This window comes from Theropithecus gelada, chromosome 15 (assembly GCF_003255815.1).
Source record: "Theropithecus gelada isolate Dixy chromosome 15, Tgel_1.0, whole genome shotgun sequence".
NCBI classification, from domain to species: Eukaryota; Metazoa; Chordata; class Mammalia; order Primates; family Cercopithecidae; genus Theropithecus; species Theropithecus gelada.
The window spans coordinates 705337-724898 of record NC_037683.1 but is presented as its reverse complement, the minus strand read 5'-3'; the positions used below and the strand labels follow the sequence as shown (position 1 = coordinate 724898).

Sequence of the window (19562 nt, the reverse complement as noted above, 5' to 3'; positions counted from 1 at the left end):
CAAAAAAAAAAAAAAAAAAGAAAAAAAAAAGGCTGAATGGACTCATAGTTCCATGTGGTTGGGGAGGCCTCACAATCATGGTGGAAGGCAAAGCAGGAGCAAAGGCACATCTTACATGGTGGCAGGCAAGGGCACGTGTGCAGGGGAGCTGCCCTTTGTAAAACCATCAGATCCCATGAGACTATCACGAGAAGAATATAGGAAAGACCCACCCCCATGATTCAGTTACCTCCCACCAGGTCCCTCCCACAACATGTGGGGATTATGGGAGTTATAATTCAAGGTGAGATTTGGGTGGGGACATGGCCGAACCATATCATTCAGAGCAATCAGACACCACATGGGAAAAGTGGACTCCCACCTCACACCAGTCATGAAAATCAGTTTGTGGTGGCTCACAGACTTAAACGTACAGGCTGGAAAAGCTTCCAGAAGATGTAGAATACCTCTGTGACCTTGGAATAGGCGGAACCTCTCAGGACACCAGAATTAATAACCATAAAAAAACTGGAAAATCACACTTCATCAAAATTTTAAATGGTTCATCCAAAGAGGCCATTAAGAAAATGAGAAGAAAAGCCTAGACTGAGGACAGTATCAATAAATGCATTCACAAAAGACTTGTGTTCAGAATAAAGAACTCCTTCGATACAATAGTAAAAGACAGAAACCTATTACAAAATGGATAAAGAACTTAAAAGGATACTCCACAAAAGAAGATACACAAATGGCCAGCAAGCTCATGAACAGGTGTTCTACTCATCAGTCTTTGGAGGGATGCAAATTAGAATCACAGTGAGACACCACTGCAGACCATTAGAATGGGCAAAATTTAAAATACTGCCGTTACCAAGGGTTGGTGGGGATGTGGGCCACTCAAACTCTCAGACATTGCTGGTGGGAGTGTAAAACGATACAACTGTGCCATGACCGGGCACTTACACTGCTGGGCATTCGCCCAAGAAGAAAGGAAACATGTCCACAAAAGGATTTGAAGAAGAGTTGGGCTGGGTATGGTGGCTCATGCCTGTAATGCCAGCATTTTGGGAAGCTGAGGAGGGGGGGTCACTTGAGGTCGGGAGTTCGAGACCAGCCTGGCCAACATGGTGAAACCCCATCTCTACTAAAAATACAAAAATTAGCTGGGCGTGGTGGCGGATGCCTGTAACCCCAGCTACTGGAGAGGTTGAGGCAGGAGAATTACCTGAAGCCAGGAGGTGGAGGTTGCAGTGAGCCAAGATCATGCCACTGCACTCCAGCCTGGGCTACAGAGCAAGATCCTGTCTCAAAACAGACAAACAAAAGAGTTGGTGATAACAGCTTTGTTTGTAATAACCAAGACCAGAAAACCAACCATCCATCAACAGGAAGGGGGAGAAGCAAAGTGTGGTGAGTGTACCCGGCAGCGCCACTGCTGAGAGTCAGGAGCACAGACAAATCTCAGGCATGCTATGTCGCGTGATCAACACAAGACACCAACAGGCACGCAGTGGAAAACCTGAGCAAGCGAGGCGGGCAAAGTAAAGCCCACGATGCGCGTTCTCAGGAGCGCGACGCCGCCCGGGAGGAACATGGAGGGCTGCAGGGAACCCGGAGGAACACGGAGGGCTGCAGGGAACCCAGAGGAACACGGAGGGCTGCGGGGAACGTGCTCGGACCTCAGCGGTATTGTCGCAGAAAAGATCAACTGCAGGACACATTTGAGAAAAATCTTCCAGAAAGTGGAACAAAAGGACAGAGATGAAGAATAGGGGAGAGAAAAGACTAAAAATTAGAAGATCCATCTAAGATGCCCCAAATCTGACCATCAGAAGCTCCAGGAAGGCCGGGCGCAGTGGCTCATGCCTGTGATCCCAGCGCTTTGGGAGGCTGAGGCAGGAGGACCCTCTGAGCCCAGGAGTTTGAGATTTGCCTGGCAACATGGTGAAACCCTCTCTCTCCAAAAAAAAAAAAAAAAAAAAAAAAAGAAAGAAAGAAAAGAAAAACAACTTAGCCAGGTGTGGTGGCCTGCACCTATGGTCGCAGCAACTCAGGAGGCTGAGGCGGGAGGACTGCCTGAGCCCAGGAACTTCCAGCTGCAGTGAGCTCTGACTGCACCGCTGCACTCCAGCCTGGGTGACAGAGAGATCCTGTCTCAAAAAAAAAAGCCTGGGCGCAGTGACTCCTGCCTGTAATCACAGCACTTTGGGAGGCCAAGGTGGGCAGATCGCAAGGTCAGGAGATCGAGACCATTCTGGCTAACATGGGGAAACCCCGTCTCTGCTAAAATTATTTAAAAAAACAAAAAAATTAGCAGGCTTGGTGGTGGGCACCTGTAGCTCCAGGAAGCGAGAACACAGAAAAGAGGGAGGTAAACATTTTCATTTAGAAAAATTATAAATTTCCCAGAGTTGAAGCCTGTGATTTTCCAAATTTGAAAGAGTCCACTGGGAATCCACTGTCAGTGGATTCAAAAAGAGCCACATGAAGGCCCGTCATCATGCACTTTCAGAATACCAAGAATGCAGAGTCTCAGGCCAGGCACAGTGGCTCACGCCTGTAATCCCAGCACTCTGGGAGGCTGAGTGGGGAGGACTGCTTCAAGCTGAGAGTTGAGGCTACAGTGAGCTTATGATTGCCACTGCACTCCAGCCTGGGCAACACAGAGAGACTCTGTTTTGTTTTTAAAAAAGAGAAAATCTCCTACAAGCTTCCAGAAGAAAAAACAGGCCTTGTGAATAAAAACAGCACTAAATTTCTCAACAACAATACAAAAAACTAAAAAGACAATGGAACCATGCCTTAAAATTCTCAGAGAAAATTATTTCCATCTAGAATTCTATACCCAGCCAAACTATCATACAAGTGTGGGAACAGAATGAGGACATTTGCTGATATGCATGCTCTCAAAACGTTTACTTCTCCATGCATCTCCTCCTAGGGAAATTTCTAGAGCATATATCCACCAAAATGAGGAATAAACCAATGAAGAAGACATGAAATTACAGGAAATAGAACTGAACACAGGAGAGAAACGAAGGTAGTTTCTAGGATGGCGGTTAAAGAAAATTCCAGGGCAACTTCTCAGCAGCACGCTAGAAAGCAACCAGTGGTTGGCCGGGCGCGGTGGCTCACGCCTGTAATCCCAGCACTTTGGGAGGCCGAGATGGGCGGATCACGAGGTCAGGAGATCGAGACCATCCTGGCTAACACGGTGAAACCCCGTCTCTACTAAAAAAATACAAAAAACTAGCCGGGCGAGGTGGCGGGCGCCTATAGTCCCAGCTACTCGGGAGGCTGAGGCAGGAGAATGGCGTGAACCCGGGAGGCAGAGCTTGCAGTGAGCTGAGATCCGGCCACTGCACTCCAGCCTGGGTGACAGAGCGAGACTCCGTCTCAAAAAAAAAAAAAAAAAAAAAGAAAGCAACCAGTGGAGATAGGAGGAGGCTAGAGGGCTTTAGGGAGGACGACTCCTAAAAACTGAACAGAGACGAGTGGTGTGTCCGAACATACCGAGAGGAGGTTAATACCTGCCTCGGTGTCCTTGGGTAAACTATGGATGCCCAGAAAACTGAACAAATGTGAGAATTATTAAGTCCAAGGAAGGAACTTCAATCATAGGATAGGACAGGATGTGACTTAGTTCTGAGGGACACCCACACTGTCCTAACAACATAGACAGTGAGTGCTGGCTAACTAGTGATGGAACCACACTGGGATTTTGAGTGGAAAGGAGGGAGACAGATGCGTGGATGAGTGACTGATCGATAGTTGGAGATGGACAGACTCTGACTGCAGGTGTGGAAGGCGGTTAAGAAGTCAACAATCTAAAACCAAAACCAAAACAAAACAAAAACTTAGAATAGGAATGCGATTTAGAGATACAGACAAGCAGACAGCCCAAAACATGGGAAGTGGTTATTTCTGGGATAACTCTGGACGTGGTGCTGGAGGGAGGGCAAGGGCCTGCAGTTATGTGCCTTAAGAAATACTTACAGCTTCTAAGTATTATCTTGATCAAAGCTACGTTCTCATTAAAAATGCTGCTGATCTGGCCTGCAAGTCAGGTCCAGGTGTGGGCTCAACTGCTCCAAGTCCCTGCACTGTCCCAGACCCACAGAAGGAGACCTGGGTCCTGTCCCCAGCCTGACAACCTCAGGTAAGCCATTGAACTGCTCTAGGCCAACTTCTGCAGCGTTTAAGAGAACGTATGGCACAAGAGGAGGTGGCAAGTCCCTTATACAGCAGGATGCAGTGGGCATTTCGCTACCTGGACCAGCCCCAGGGGCGGACAGGGCCCTGCCCTGGGGCCAGCAGAAGCATCCTTGAGGCCCTGGGGCTACCTCCAAGCTCCTCCCTGGGTAGCAGTGCTGGCACTCCGTGGGAGATGGGAGAGGCTGCCGGAGAGGCCCCACCCCAGCAGGGCAGCCCCGGCCTGGACCCCTGCCCAGGCACCCCTCAGCGTCCTCCCTTCATTTGGGGGCAACAGTAGGAGGCTCTGCCCTGCCCCTTATGCACAACTGGCTCAGCAGAGGGGCACGTGCCTGTCCCACCCTCCTCGGGGCTCCCGGGCTCCATCTCGGTGCCAAGTGTATCTATTCACGGTCAGGGGAAGGTGGTGTCTGATGACAAGGCAGGGGAGGAGTGACCTGGGATTAAAGTCCCTGAAAGACTCAGTTTGGGCAGAGAGCAGATCATTCTTTATCAAGTATTAGAGTGAAGGAAACTCACCAGACCCCGGAAAGACCGGCTGAGGAAAGAGCAGAGGTTTCAAAGGAGACGCAAAGGGCCAACAAGCAACCACTTCTTTTTTTGTTTGTTTGTTTTGTTTTTTGAGACATAGTCTTGCTCTGTCCCCAGGCTGGAGTGCAATGGCGCAATCTGGGCTCACTGCAACCTCCGCCTCCCACGTTCAAGCAATTCTCCTGCCTCAGCCTCCCGAGTAGCTGGGACTACAGGTGCACGCCACCACGCCTACCTGATTTTTCTACTTTTAGTAGAGACTAGGTTTCGCCACGTTGGCCAGGATGGTCTTAATCTCTTGACCTCGTGGTCTGCCTGCCTCAGCCTCCCAAAGTGCTGGGATTACAGGCGTGAGCCATTGTGCCTGGTCCAAGTAGCCACTTGTAAGCAAAGGCAGTCAAAACGAGATATGTCTTCTACTAAACTGGCCATAATAAAACCAGGGCCACTCTGGGTGTCAGTGGGCATACCATGTGCGCTAGGTCTGGACAGGCGGCCTGAGGGCCTCCTTGTCTTTGAGTGACACCCCCCGCCCCAGCACCCAGCACCTCCCAGCACCCGAGGGGGTGACTGTCACTACACACACAACCGTGAGGAGTGCGTGGGAAGCGGGGGGCACTCACCTTGCTCCCCCTCCCCCAAGCACCAGGGCAATGGCGTTGCCCGTCAGCACCCTCGCCAAGCGGGAGAAGTCTGAGTGTCGGTCCGGGGGCCGCTGGAAGACGCGCTTGTACATCTCCACCTGGGGGAAGAGCCGTCAGGCAGGGCTGGTGCGGGGCCCCACCCTCGGCCGAGACCTCACATCCTGGCTTGACTGGGGGGAGTTTCCTCCACTTCTAACCCAAACTGACCCCAAATCCTCCCCAGCATGCAGCACGCCCTGCCTGATAAGACTGATCAACACCTCAGTGCCCGGGCCAGGCCCCAGAGACAGCTCAGCTACTGGGGGGAGGACACTGGCAGAGGGTACGTGGGCAAGAGAGTGGGCCCGGGTGGGGGGCCAGAGGGCCTCCTCAGAGCTGTCCCCACTGGGGTCCCCCAATCCTGCAGCAGATGGTGCTTTCAGGGTGCAGGTTCCTGGACAGAGCTGTGGGCTGGGGGCTGTGAAGCATGAGCAGCCTCCAGACACCTCTCACCCTCAGGCCCCAGGGCTGCCTGAGGACACTGGAATTAAAAGTCTCAGGGGCCGGGTGCGGTGGCTCAACCCTGTAATCCTAGCACTTTGGGAGGCTGAGACGGGCAGATCACGAGGTCAGGAGATCGAGACCATCCTGGCTAACGCGGTGAAACCCCGTCTCTACTAAAAAATACAAAAAACTAGCCGGGCGAGGTGGCAGGCGCCTGTAGTCCCAGCTCCTCTGGAGGCTGAGGCAGGAGAATGGCGTAAACCCGGGAGGCGGAGCTTGCAGTGAGCTGAGATCCGGCCACTGCACTCCAGCCTGGGTGACACAGCGAGACTCCGTCTCAAAAAATAAATAAATAAAAAAATAAAAAATAAAAGTCTCAGGGTCTTCTGCCCAAAGGAGGGAGCAGTGCTGGCCTGAGGACACCCTCGTCGGCTGGATGTGGGGCCTCAGCCTCAGCCCCGAGCAGCCCTGATGTGAGGCCCATCCCCCAGGGTTTACTGCCCCTCCCCTGACGTCAGGCCCGTCTCCCAGGGTTCGGTGAGCCCTCAGCCCCATGGCCGCCCTGTGGCTGCCCCCACCCTGCTGGCTGCCTCCTAGCTGTAGGGGGTGTCACCTTGCCATGGCCACAAGAGGCCCAAAGGGCAAGAGGAAGGAGACGTGAGGCAGGGTCACGTTCACAAGCACAGGAAGGGCCCAGGGAGCGCAGGTGTCAGGAAATCAGGTGGGGAATGTGAAGGTGGCTTCGGACATTCAAGGAAATGAACGACAGAGCCACGGGCAGGCCGCCTGGCTCTCCCCGCCTCACCAGCTGGGGCAGGCTCCTCCTGGAGAAGACACGGCGCGGGCAGCAGAGGTGCAGGTGGCCGGAGCACCAGCTCCGCATGTTCAGCCACTCCACGGTGCGGGCGGGCGCCGGGCCCTCCTCCCGGTGCAGCAGGATCAGCTGCTTCTGAGCACGCACAGCTGTGCTCTCCAGCATCCGCTCCAGCTGAAAGGCAGAGCCCACGTGTCTGCCAGCCGGGCGAGCCTGCGACTCGGGGCAGGACGGAGCTGAGGGCAGCACAGAGGGTCTGTGGGCAGGACCCCGGGAGCAGCGCCTGGGTTCTGCAAAGCAACTTGGCTGTGGCCTGGTCTTGGCGCTGCCGAAGCTGTGACGGCAGGGGTCCGTCCGTCCACGGTGCCGGGCAAGGTCAGCACGGCAGGAGGGGACACCTCCTCTTTCTGTTTCTCTAACACTGCCTCATAAACACATACAGCAACCTTTTCGAATGAGGTATTTTGCAAACAAACCATCACAAGGGAGCATCACTAGCTGCAGAACAGGAACATACATCAGAGAGGAGGAATTTTTAGCTGCCCCAGGATTAGCCCAGGCAGGCTTGTGATGAGAACAGAGCAGGGAGCAGAGGAGGGAGACGGAAATGCGAACTGAAGGCAGGAAGCTGGAGAACGAACAGGACTGGGCAGTCGTGAGCCCGAGGCCTCGCCTGCAGCAATGGCCAGGTGGAAGGTCCACAGGCAATTGGGTCAGCGATCTGCTGCCATCTGGGAACCTGCAGACACAGCCTGGGGCCGGCGTCCCGAAGGTGCCTGCACAGGCTGTTCCCGTTGGCTGAGGATGCAGAGGCAGAGGGTGAGGCATTCACAAGAGGAAAACTAAGTAGCCAGAAAAAGCAGCGAGGGGAACAGGAACGACGCCGAAACCTAAATGCTGTGGAGAAGAGCAAACTTCAGACGACATAAAATAGGGCACCGTTTATGTAAAAGGTGAGACCTGGAAAGGGCTTCCTGTACCGGCTGTAAAAGTGCGAAAGGCGGCCAGAGGCTTTGACTTCACAAGAGGCCACGTGGGGCCCCTGCCCTGCCCCGTGCTAGAACCGCTGGAGACCTGCCCTGCCTGTGCTGGCACCGCTGGAGGTCAATACAGCACCATGTTTTTAAAACGTGGGTAGCAGATATCTGAGTGTTGGCTCTCATTATCTGTCCTTTTCTGAGTTTGTGCAGTATTTCACTCAAAAGAGAAACAGGAGGTTCTGAAGAGAGGGCTCTCCCCAGCTCCACTGGCCTTCCCCATGCTCACCTCGCCTACTGTGGGCTCCTGGTCACCCAGGCCCACGATGAGGATGCAGTCGGCCTGGCGCACGCAGCGCTGGGTCCAGGGTGTGAGCGTGCCGTCTGCCTGGTAGAGCACGATCCTGTGCGTGTCCTCCTGCTGCCCCAGCCAGCTGGACAGCCGGTACTCGTGGACACTGCAGGCCGCAGAGGGAGGACCTCACTACTCCACAGGGGCCTGGCACTCTTAGTGCGTGTCCCCAGTGGAAAGAGGCAGCAGAGGCCAGCACCAGTCGCTGCCCCTTCCCCTCCCGGCCCAGCACTTCCTGCTATCTCTAGTTCGCAGTGAGTCATTCAGGGCCTAGGTGGTCAAGCACAGGCTGCAGTTAAGCCCAGAGGCTGAGGCTCACTGAAGGGCAGGCGGGGGAAGGTGAGACCCCGGGCTGCCCAGGTGGGAAGCAGGGGCCAGGATCTCCTGGGAGGCCCAACAGTGCCCAGCAGGTCACTGCTGCCCAGTGTGTGTTTGGTGAGGGGCGTCATGTCATCAGCCCTCACACCCCGGTGTGCCGGATGAGGAGCTCCAGTGCAGATGCTGGACATGACAGAGTGGGGACACCTCTCAGGGCTGCACTGGGCCGGCTGGGAGGAGGGAGTCGGGGCTGACGGCACGCACCTGTCCAGGGCAGCGGAGCCGAGGCGCCGTTTTATGTTGTCACTGGTCAGCAGCAGGGTCGGGCCTGAAAATACCATCACCAGTAACGGAGCCTGCCCAGGCCGCCCACCTCCAAGGCTGAGCAAGGCACCAACGCCAAGCAAGGCAGTGAGAGTCCTCTCCCCACCCCCAAGGCCTGCTCCCCTTCAGCGCAACTGCCAGTGCGGAAGGGCCTGTGGCCTGATGCTACCTCCCCTCTGCCCTGAAGGAGGCCTCGGGCAGCCTCTCTGAGCCTTGGTCTCCTCCAGCACAAGGAGCAGTGGAATCTCTGTGTCCTGCCACGTGTGCAGGGCAGGGAAGGTTGTACGATGGGAGAAAACATAATTTCCCAAACCCAGATCATCGAGGCGCCAGACGCCAAGAGGCCAGGGTCCCCAGTGTCGAGATGCCTGTTCGTACGCATCTTCCATGTGGGCACAGCTGTCAGGGCCCTTCTCAACCAGGGGCGCCGGCGTCAGCCCTGGCATCACAGCCACCAGAGGCTTGGGGGAGAAGCTAAGATGAGGGGCTCAGCCTGAGGGGGTGCTGCTTGGCAGTGCCAGGTGGGAAAGGACCCAGAGACTCATGTGTGGGAAGCAGAGAGGTCTAATTCTAATTACAAGCTAGAGATCGGCCAAGCGCCGTGGCTCACGCCTGTAATCCCAGCACTTTGGGAGGCGAGGCGGGCGGATCATGAGGTCAGGAGATCGAGACCATCCTGGCTAACACGGTGAAACCCCGTCTCTACTAAAAATACAAAAAATCAGCTGGGCGTGGTGGCAGGTGCCCGTAGTCCTAGCTACTCGGGAGGCTGAGGCAGGAGAATGGCGTGAACCCAGGAGGTGGAGCTTGCAGTGAGTCGAGATTGCACCACTGCACTCCAGCCTGGGTAACAGAGTGAGAATCCGTCTCAAAACAAAACAAAACAAAACAAAACAAAACAAACAGCTAGAGATCAGATCAATGTGTCCTGTGCCTTGCCTTAACTGGCAACATTTGTTTCCTGGAGGCACACAAGATAAGGGCCCCTCTGACAACTGACCTGGAATACCCCTGGACCCAAGGCCCAGCTCTGAGCTCAAAATCCAGCCCAGTGCCAGTGGGACATGCAGCAGCCGGAACCTGCTCGCTGCTGTGGGACGTAGCCCGGTGCAGCCTCACTGGAAGTCGGCTCGGTGGTTTCTTCTACAACTAAACCTACTCTGACCACAGGATCCGGCAATCACACTTCTTGGTGTTTACCCAAGGGAAGTGAAAACTTCTGTCCACGCAGAAGCACGCACACAGGTGTTTACAGCAGCTTCACTCCTAATTGCCAAACCCTGGAAGCTGCCAAGATGCCCTCCAGTCGATGAACAGATAAACTGGTGCGTCCAGGCAGCGGACGATGACTCAGCACCAAAAAGAACTGAGCTCCAGGCCAGAAAAAGGCCAGGAGGAACCTGGGTGCACGTGACTGAGTGGGAGAAGGCCGTCTGCAGAGGCTACACTGTGTGGTTCCATTTCTATCACTTTCCCAGAATGATGAAATTATAGAGATCGAGAACAGGTCCCTGGCTGCCGGCAGGCTGGGGTGCTGGGTAACAACGTGGCAGCCACCTGCAGGGTCTCCTCTGTGACAGAGCGGCCCCACGGCCCTGTGTGGTGCAGGTCACAGAAACGGCACCCACGCCACACCGCACGGCACACACCCAGGAGGGCACGGACGGGCTGCTGGGGCCCGAGGGGTCTACAGACAGCATAAACGCCAACGTCCCAGCCTCGATGTTACCCCCTAACGCACTGCCCGTGAGGCAGCCCCAGCGAAGGGAACATGGGGTCTCTCTTTACTATTCTACAATTTCTCCAATCCTATAATTATTTCAAAATAAAGTGTTTTTTTGTTTGTTTGTTTTGACACGGAGTCTCGCTCTGTTGCCCAGGCTGGAGTGCAATGGCACCATCTCAGCTCACTGCAACCTCCACTTCCCGAGGTCAAGCGATTCTCCTGCCTCAGCCTCCCTTGTAGCTGGGACTACAGGCGCCCACCACCAAGCCTGGCTAATTTTTGTGTTTTTAGTGAGACGGGGTTTCAACATGTTGGCTAGGTGGGTCTCGAACTCCTGACCTCAAGTGATCCTCCCACCTCAGCCTCCCCAAGTTCTGGGATTAAGGGCGTGAGCCACCGCACCCGGCGAAAAAGTGTTTTTTAAAGGTAACTAGTTTCTATGAAGCAGCACAGCTCCTCCGCACTGCTAGAAGACGCTTTTGGATGCACCTGGAATACTCTGACTGATGTCACTGGAAATGAGTACGATTTTCTGCATATACTGGGAATATGTGTCATGTAATGACGGTCAAGGTCATCAGACAAGGCAATCCATGCTTTATGTGTTTTAAAATTTTGTTTTGAGAGTAACTTTTATTTATTTACTTTTGAGATAGAGTCTGGCTCTGTCACCCAGGCTAGAGTGCAGTGGTGCGATCTCGGCTCACTGCAACCTCTACCTCCTGGGTTCAAGCGATTCTCCTGCCTCAGCCTCCCACGTAGCCAGGATTACAGATGCCCGCCACCATGCCTGGCTACTTTTTATATTTCCAGTAGAGATGGGGTTTCACCATGTTGGTCAGGCTGGTCTTGAACTCCTGACCTCAGGTGATCCGCCCACCTCGGTCTCCCAAAGTGCTGGGATTACAGGTGTGAGCCACCACGCCTGGCTGAGAATAACTTTTAAATATTAGATGTTTACAGTAGTATCTTTCTACATTATACATTTTTTGCATTTATTGTTTTCTATTACCAAATGTCTGTATCAGGAGAGAGCATTTTCACATGGTTCTGAAATACTCTTGTCACAATATGTTGTTTCATAATAATTATACAACATTCATTGCATTATCATCATTATTATTATTATTATTAGAGATGGAGTCTTACTCTGTCACCCAGGCTGCAGTGCAATGGTGTGATCTCAGCTCACTGCAACCCCTACCTCCCGGGTTCAAGTGATTCTCCTGCCTCAGCCTCCCCAGTAGCTGGGATTACAGACATGTACCACCATGCCCAGCTAATTTTTGTATTTCTAGTAGAGATGAGGTTTTACCATGTTGGCCAGGCTGGTCTTGAACTCCTGACCTCTGCCTCCCAAAGTGCTGGAATTACAGGCATGAGCCACCGTGCCCGGCCACATTTATTATTATTGCATTATTTTGCCAAGACAACACTGAAATTTTTAGTATAACCCTAAACCCACAGAAAACTGACTTCCTATTATCATGGTCTCTATAATCACATGGAAACTTGTAAATAAAATGTTGCAAAGATTACAGAATACCTGAATACCGCAGAACTCTGAGTTCTCAGGAAATTCAACTCCTTGTCCCTGAATCCCCAGATTTAACAGCTGCCAGGAATTTGGAAACACTACGGAACACTGACCCCACCTGAGCCCCGGCCACCCACCGCCGCGTCCCCTCGAAGACAGAGGGCAGCCGGCACGCCCCCTCCGCAGGCCCAGAACCCAGGGATGGCTGGAGGCCGGGAGGCCCAGGCTTACCGATGGCGCTGAGGGCGTGCTCCAGCTCCAGGGCGAAGGCGGTGAGGGGCACTTCCTCTGACACGGGCATCACTGCCACCGTGGACAGGTTGACAGCCGGGTTCCCCGAGTCCCACTTGCTGCCCGCCGTGGGGAGCCCAAGCTGGTGGCCTGTGGAGCAAACGACCCACGTCAGCTGGGACAGCCCAGACGCTCGCAGACGCCTCCAGACGCCCTGTGGCCCCCCAGGCTGCCCAGGAGCAACGCAGCAGCACCAGAGGCTGCCTGGGCCTTGTGCCTCCCCAGCCCTTAGGGGCTGCCTGGACTTCATGCCACCCCCAGCCCTCAGAGGCTACCTGGGCCTCATACCGTCCCCAGCCATGTGGCTGCCCAGGCCTCACACCGTCCCCAGCCGTGTGGCTGCCCGGGCCTCATGCCTCCTCCAGGCCAGAGGCTGTCTCAGGCCTTCCCCAGCTCTTCCTGATGAGCTGCCAGTCCACACGTGCAAGCGCCCCCAGGCCCCACACAGCAGGCCTGACGAGCACTGGTCCAGGCCCAGGCCCAGGCCCAGGCAGTGGATTCGTCCTGACCCACTGAAGACAGTGATTCAGGGAGCGACTGAAAGGAACATGAGGCTTGGAGTAACCTAGACAAACTCTCCAGGTGAGGCCTCATCCTCTGAACCAACCCCTCGCAGGGCTTTCCACCACTCACTCCAGGAACAGTAAACAATTCACGGGCTAGAGAGCAACAGGTGTGCTTCTCTTGTCTGTTATCTGCAAGGGACTCCAGAAACCAAGAGAGCACAGCGCAGCCCTGGGAAACCTGGGCCGGGCCCTGGAGACCCCGGAGATGTCAGTGAGGAGGTCAAGGCAGACCGGGCTTTCCTCTGCCTGAGACTGGAGCCTCCAGGGCCCACCATGGCGGCACACCCAGACAGGCAGGACCCTCTCCCTGGCCCCCACGTGGGCTGAGGGGCCCCTCGGCCAGCACAACGGCAAGGACATGGACCGGGAGTCTGGGAACTTGAGGGTCCCCCGAGGGTCCCAGGCCCTCTTTACTGGAAGCCGCGTGATGAGTGGCATCTCTGCTTCCACGGAAGAGGTTGAGGGGACGGCCTCAACACTCCCAAGGCCACCGCACCACCAGCCACGCTCCTGCCCACGAGGGTCGCCTGCATCCAGGTGCCATGGACACTCCTCCTCTGCAGCCCCCATGGCCCAGCCCTCCCACAGGCTATCCCCTGGCCTATGCCTCCCATCCCCAGTGAGGCGGCTTCCAAAATCCACCAGACACGCAGGTCCTGATTGGCCAAGGTCAGAATAAGGGGATGCGGCGTGGTCAGGCAAGAGGCCAGGAGAGCAAACCTGGGGACACAGAACAAGTGAGGGCTTGAGGGACACTCCCTGCAGACGGCGGCTAGTGGACGCCTGCAAGCTCCCAGGATGCACACGGCGCCGTGGCAGCCCTGCGGGTAAGAGCCTGTGAACAGGGAACATGGCTCGGGGAACCAGCGCATAGCCAGCGATCGTGGTGCTCACAGGAAAACAGCTGATGACGTGCTGCTGAGCAGAGAAGCTGCAGAGTGGTTTATAACTACGATTCCATTATTACATAAATACTCCAGGCCTCCCAAACGAAAGCACCTGCACCTGTACGCAGGCAGAAACAGATAAATGACGCTGCCCATCCAACATCCTGAATGAGTGTCCAAGACTCACACAGCCCCAGATCTTCCCTCGGACTCGGCCCCCACCTCCGGCCCCAGGCTCCCACCCGACCCACCAACGCTCAGTCCCTGCCCTCAGTCCATCTCATCACCGGGAGCACTGGGCCTCCACCGCACAGCCTTGGGGTGGCTTCAGCTGCCTTCTGAGAGGAGGCTCTGTGCACAGTGGCCAGAGCTGACCTTCAATGCCCAAGTCCACCAGGAGCCTTTTTTGCTCAAAGCCCCCGGTGCCCCTCCCCACTCAGAACAAGCCGAAGTCTGCAGCCTCTGCCCATCTGCGGTCCCCGAGAGCTGCTGGTCACCCCCACACCACACAGCTCTATGCCCATCTGCGGTCCCTGAGAGCTGCTGGTCACCCCCACACCACACAGCTCTATGCCCATCTGCAGTCCCCGAGAGCTGCTGGTGACCCCCGCACCACACAGCTCTATGCCTGGCCCCAAGGGTCCTGACCTCCTCAGCGAGGGCTGCCCCACCACCTGCGTGCCCCTGCCCCTCCCACCCTCTTCTGAGCCATCTCTCTTGCCTTCTCGGTCTAATTTCGTCCCTGACCTAACTTGACTGCAGCTCTGGGAGAGGGATCTTTCCTGACTGGCCTCCTGAGCACGGTGCCAGCTTCCGACGGGGCCCAGTGCCCCCAGCAGGTAAGCCAGGGATGGAGGGTTGGGTGCTGTGCAACGGCTGCCAAGGGCTCAGTGTCCTGTGCTCATCTCTGCCTGGCGGCTGCACAGCCCAGCTGCATCCCCAGCTGTTCACAGACCGCACCCCGCTCTGCCAAGGGCTGTGACGTGCAGCGCTGGAGACGTGCAGAGGCACCTACACAGGGCCCTGGTCAGGATAAGCGCTTGGAGCCGAGCGGCCCAAAGTGCAGGCCTGGAGGGCAGCGCTGGCCGTGTGTCGCCGTGGGGCTCATGGACCCCTGGAGGGGACCCCAGCCCTGGAGTAAATACCCAACCAGCAGCATCAGTATAGGACTCTGCCCTCGGCCTGACGCGTGCAGCTGTCTGTGCAGGAAAAGAACCAGGCGCTGGCGCCTAGCACCACCTGAGCAGCTGTAAGAGGGAGGCGCCACGTCTTCATCTCCTGCCTGGGGGCTCGTAGGTCTTTGTGCAGCCTACACAGCCTTTGTGATAAAACTCTGCAACGACAGACAAGAAAATGAAGCAAAATAAACCCTCCACACATGTTCCTCCTGGCAGCCTCTGCTCCTCTGGGGAACCAACCACACCGGCACGGAACCCACTGTGCCGGCCACAGAGCCTCCAGTTCTCACCACCCCCAGCTGGCTCCCTGAGAGGCCGTCCCATCCAGCCTCCACCTGCCTGTCAGGGGGGTCTCAGGAGCCTGGGCACCACCACGACCCAGCACGCCCTGCGAGGCGTCCCCAGCATCACCTTCACCACATGTCCCTCCCCGCAGCTGAGCCTCAGCCACACAGGAGGAGCAGGGGACTCCGGCCAGACGATGCTTCTCCGCCTCTAGGCGCTAAGTGGAAGGCATGTGGCTTCTATAATCAGGAGGAAATAACTCCCAGATAGCAAACAAACAATACACACACACGCCAAAGTGCTGCTGAGCAGAGAAGGACAGAGAACCGCCACCTCGTCCCGAGATTCGGCCTCAACACTGCTCTCGCAGTCTGATGTGGACTTACTGTTCCTGCAGCTTTTCCTTGGGGATCCCCTTCCTCTCGCCTCTCCACGGACTGAGGTGTCACAGTCCTCATTTCAGGCAGAATGGGGGAGGCCATTGCTAGTTCCACATGGCCTTGGCCTTGGGAAAAGGCACCGGTAAGGTTCTGGCTCTGGGCCAGAAGGCAGGTGGCGCAGACACAGGCCACCTGTCGCCAGTCACGATCAGAGAGGGACACAGCTCGAGGCAGCTCTCACAAGACTCCAAAGGATGGAGAGGAAGGCAGGCTGGCCGGGGACCCTGGACTCATGAAAGAACCACCCGACTCAGGCAAAGAAAGAAGCAGAGTCCGCTTCCCAGCCACATGGCTGCCACAGACGGAGGGGTCTGTCACTCCCTCCCCATGGGAGCTGCCTCCAGCGACACTGACTGGCACTAAGCAAGCACCAGCACACGCCCCTCCCAACTATGCACCCCTGTACCAGCAAGCATCTCCCAACTGTCCACTGCCCCTACAGGAAACATCTTCACCAACTGTCCACCCCCTGACCAGCAGACATCCCCCTCAACTGTCTACTCACTGACCAGCAAACATCCCCACAAACTGTCTACCCCGACCAGCAAACATCCCTCCCAACTGTCCACCCCCTGACCAGCAAACATCCCTCCCAACTGTCCACCCCCTGACCAGTGAACATCCCTCCCAACTGTCCACCCCGAACAGCAGACATCGCTCCCAACTATCCACCCCCGACTAGCAGACATCCCTCCCAACTGTCCACCTCCTGCAGAGAAAGCAGAGGAGGCCCCACCCCCTGCCAACTAGAGGCAGGAGACCAAGAAAGCCTCCGAATCTGCTCATGAAGACCCAGCCTGTGCCAGAGTCAGGTGTGCGGCTCTGAGAGCTGAAGACGGCACAGAATGCAGCCTTCACACTGGGCCTGGGCAGCACCCAGTAGGCACACCAGGGTCAGTTCACATTCAAACCACACTCAACAAATGTCGGCCAAGACATGCCCTGTGAATACAAGCACACCGACCGTGAAATTGAAGACTTAAATGGGAACCAGAGTCTCATAGTCTAACACGCAAAACATCAGGACTCAAAATCCACAGTGCCCAGGACGGGTCCACAGTGACCAGGTCACATCCACGGTGACCAGGACGGGTCCACAGTGACCAGGCCACATCCACGGTGACCAGGATGGGTCCACAGTGACCAGGCCACATCCACGGTGACCAGGACGGGTCCACAGTGACCAGGGTGACCAGGATGGGTCCACAGTGACCAGGCCACATCCACAGCGACCAGGACGCCAAGAGCAAGGAGACTCTGAACCAGAGCAGCAGAAACAGTCCACAGATAAAAACGACCACATGTCATGGACGGAATTATTCCTCCAGGACAATAAAGTCGTTATTACCAGCTAGGACCAGCAATCCCGAACACTCCTGAAACAAAGACAAAGAGAGAACGTCCTAGTGAAGAAACAGGAGGCCTACAGAAGAACCAAAACACAATGACAGAAAATTTTTTTTAAAACTCTGATAGGCCTCAAAGCAGAATCGAGATGACAAAAAGCCAAAGATCCTGAAGATAGATCAAAAGAACAATTCCATCTTAACATCAGAGAGAGAAAAAGATTTAAAACACGAACAGTGCCCTGGAGACCTTGAGGACAATAACGTGAGGTCTAACACTTGCGTCACTTTATTTCCAGAGCAGGTGGAGGCGTCCACAGGTGAAAGAATCGTTTGAAGACATACAGACTGAACACTCCCAAAATGTGTTAAAAGCTATAAACCTATGGGTCCAAGACGAAGAAACCCCAAACAGGACAGATCCAAAGTATTCGTGCTCAGATGCTTCCAAATCACATTTCTGAAAACTAAAGACAGAGAAAAACATCTTTGTGTGTGTGTGTTTTGAGGCAGGGTCTTGCTCTGTTGCCCAGGCTGGACTGTGGTGGCACGATTGTAGCTCACTGTAACCTGGAACTCTGAGGCCCAAATGAACCTCCCACCTCCACCCCCTGAGTAGCTGGGACGATAGGTGTGTGCTAACATGCCTGGATCGTTTTTCAAATTTTATTCATAGAGACAGGGTCTCACTATGTTGCCCAAGTTGGTCTTGAACTCCTGGGCTCAAATAATCCTCCTGTCTCAGCCTCCCAAAGTGCTGGGATGAGGTGTGAGCCACTGTGCCTGGTCAAAAAGTTTTGAACACAGCTAGAGAAAAATGATGCGTTACCTACTGGAGAACATCTGAATACCTGGATCTTTCATTAGAAGCAACAGAGGCTGGCCAGGCGCGGGGGCGTGAGCCTTTAATCCCAGCATTTTGGGAGGCCAAGGTGGGCGGATCACAAGGTCAGGAGATCGGGACCATCCTGGCTAACACGGTGAAACCCCGTCTCTACTAAAAATACAAAAAAAATTAGCCAGGTGTGGTGGCAGGCACCTGTAGTCCCTGCTAGTCGGGAGGCTGAGGCAGAAAAATGGCGTGACCCCGGGAGGCAGAGCTTGCAGTGAACCCAGATTGTGCCACTGCACTCCAGCCTGGGCGACAAAGCAAGACTCCACCTCAAAAAAAAAAACAAAAAAAAAAAAAACAAGAAGCAATAGAGATCATGAGGAAGTGGCACAAAATTTTAAAAGTGCTGAAATACTTTGTATCTCTGCCAAACCAGAATTAATACATCCAGCAAAAGCACCCTTCAGGATGAGGGCAAAGCAGAGACATTCTCAGATTCTCTGATGAGGGAAAGCAAGCGGATCTGTGGCCATCAGACCTTCTCTGAAAGAACTGCTAACCACGATTCTGCAACAGCAAAGAGACGAGCACAGAAGGAAACCTGAGACACTGCAAATAAAAGAAGAGGAGGAGGACAGTGATACTGGGTGAGCATCACGGACTATTCTCCTCCCTAAGTTTTAAAGAAGAGGAGGAGGACAGTGACTCTGGGTGAGCATCACGGACTATTCTCCTCCCTAAGTTTTAAAGAAGGGGAGGAGGACGGTGACACTGGATGAGCATCACGGACTATTCTCTTCCCAAGTTTTAAACAAGAGGAGGAGGACGGTGACACTGGGTGAGCATCACGAACTATTCTCCTCCCAAGTTTTAAAGAAGAAGAGGAGGACAGTGACTCTGGGTGAGCATCATGGACTATTCTCCCAAGATTTAAAAATTACGTTTGATGGCTGAAAGTGAAAGTTGTAGCGCTGTGTTTTTGGGGGGTGGGGTTCAGTGCACACGGAGGTAATAGTTAAGACAACCACATCATAAACGGGGAAGGATGAAGTGACTGAACAACGGTGAGTTCTCCATGTACCACTGAAAGTGATGGGATGCAGCTGTCAGTAGACAAGGATAAGCTAGGCATGGACACTGCAATTGCTAGAGTGACCACTGAAAATACCATAAGAGACTTCATGGAAACCACAGTTGACAATTATAATGGAATACTCAAAAAAGCTCAAGTAACCTAAAAGAAGACAGAAAAGCTGGGCGCAGAGGCTCACAGCTGTGGTCTCAGTGACTCAGGAGGCTGAGGGGGGAGGATCACTTGAGCCCAGGAGTTACAGGTTGCAGGGAGCTATGACTGTACGTGTGACTAGCCACTGCACTCCAACCTAGACAAAAGAGTGAGACCCCATCTCTAAAATAAAAAGAAAAGAGAAAATACAGTAGTGTTTAACAACAGTGGGGGATGTGAGAACAGAAAAAACAATAAAATGGAAGACATAAATCCCAACAAAATGATTACACTACGTATCTACGGTATAAACACACAAAAGATAAAGATTGTCAGAAGGGATGAAAAATACATGATCCAACCAGACACCTTCTACAAGAAACTCACTTAAAATTCATGGTGTAGGCCGGGCGCGGTGGCTCAAGCCTGTAATCCCAGCACTTTGGGAGGCCGAGACGGGCGGATCATGAGGTCAGGAGATCGAGACCATCCTGGCTAATACGGTGAAACCCCGTCTCTACTAAAAAATACAAAAAACTAGCCGGGCGAAGTGGCGGGTGCCTGTAGTCCCAGCTACTTGGGAGGCTGAGGCAGGAGAATGGCGTGAACCCGAGA

General features: G+C 54.5%; 1 protein-coding gene across 2 annotated transcripts in view; it reads right to left on the bottom strand.

The window, feature by feature from the left end:
* The window catches only part of PNPLA7 (patatin like phospholipase domain containing 7), an 81594-nt gene that overhangs the window by 18274 nt on the left and 43758 nt on the right, over positions 1-19562 (bottom strand). For both annotated transcript variants that reach the window (XM_025360718.1, XM_025360717.1), the window contains 5 exons: positions 12129-12278; positions 8575-8638; positions 7930-8098; positions 6655-6837; positions 5346-5464 (listed from right to left, as the gene is read on the bottom strand). In XM_025360718.1, coding sequence (XP_025216503.1) covers positions 5346-5464; positions 6655-6837; positions 7930-8098; positions 8575-8638; positions 12129-12278 — 685 coding nt within the window. The remainder of the gene's footprint in view (positions 1-5345; positions 5465-6654; positions 6838-7929; positions 8099-8574; positions 8639-12128; positions 12279-19562) is intronic.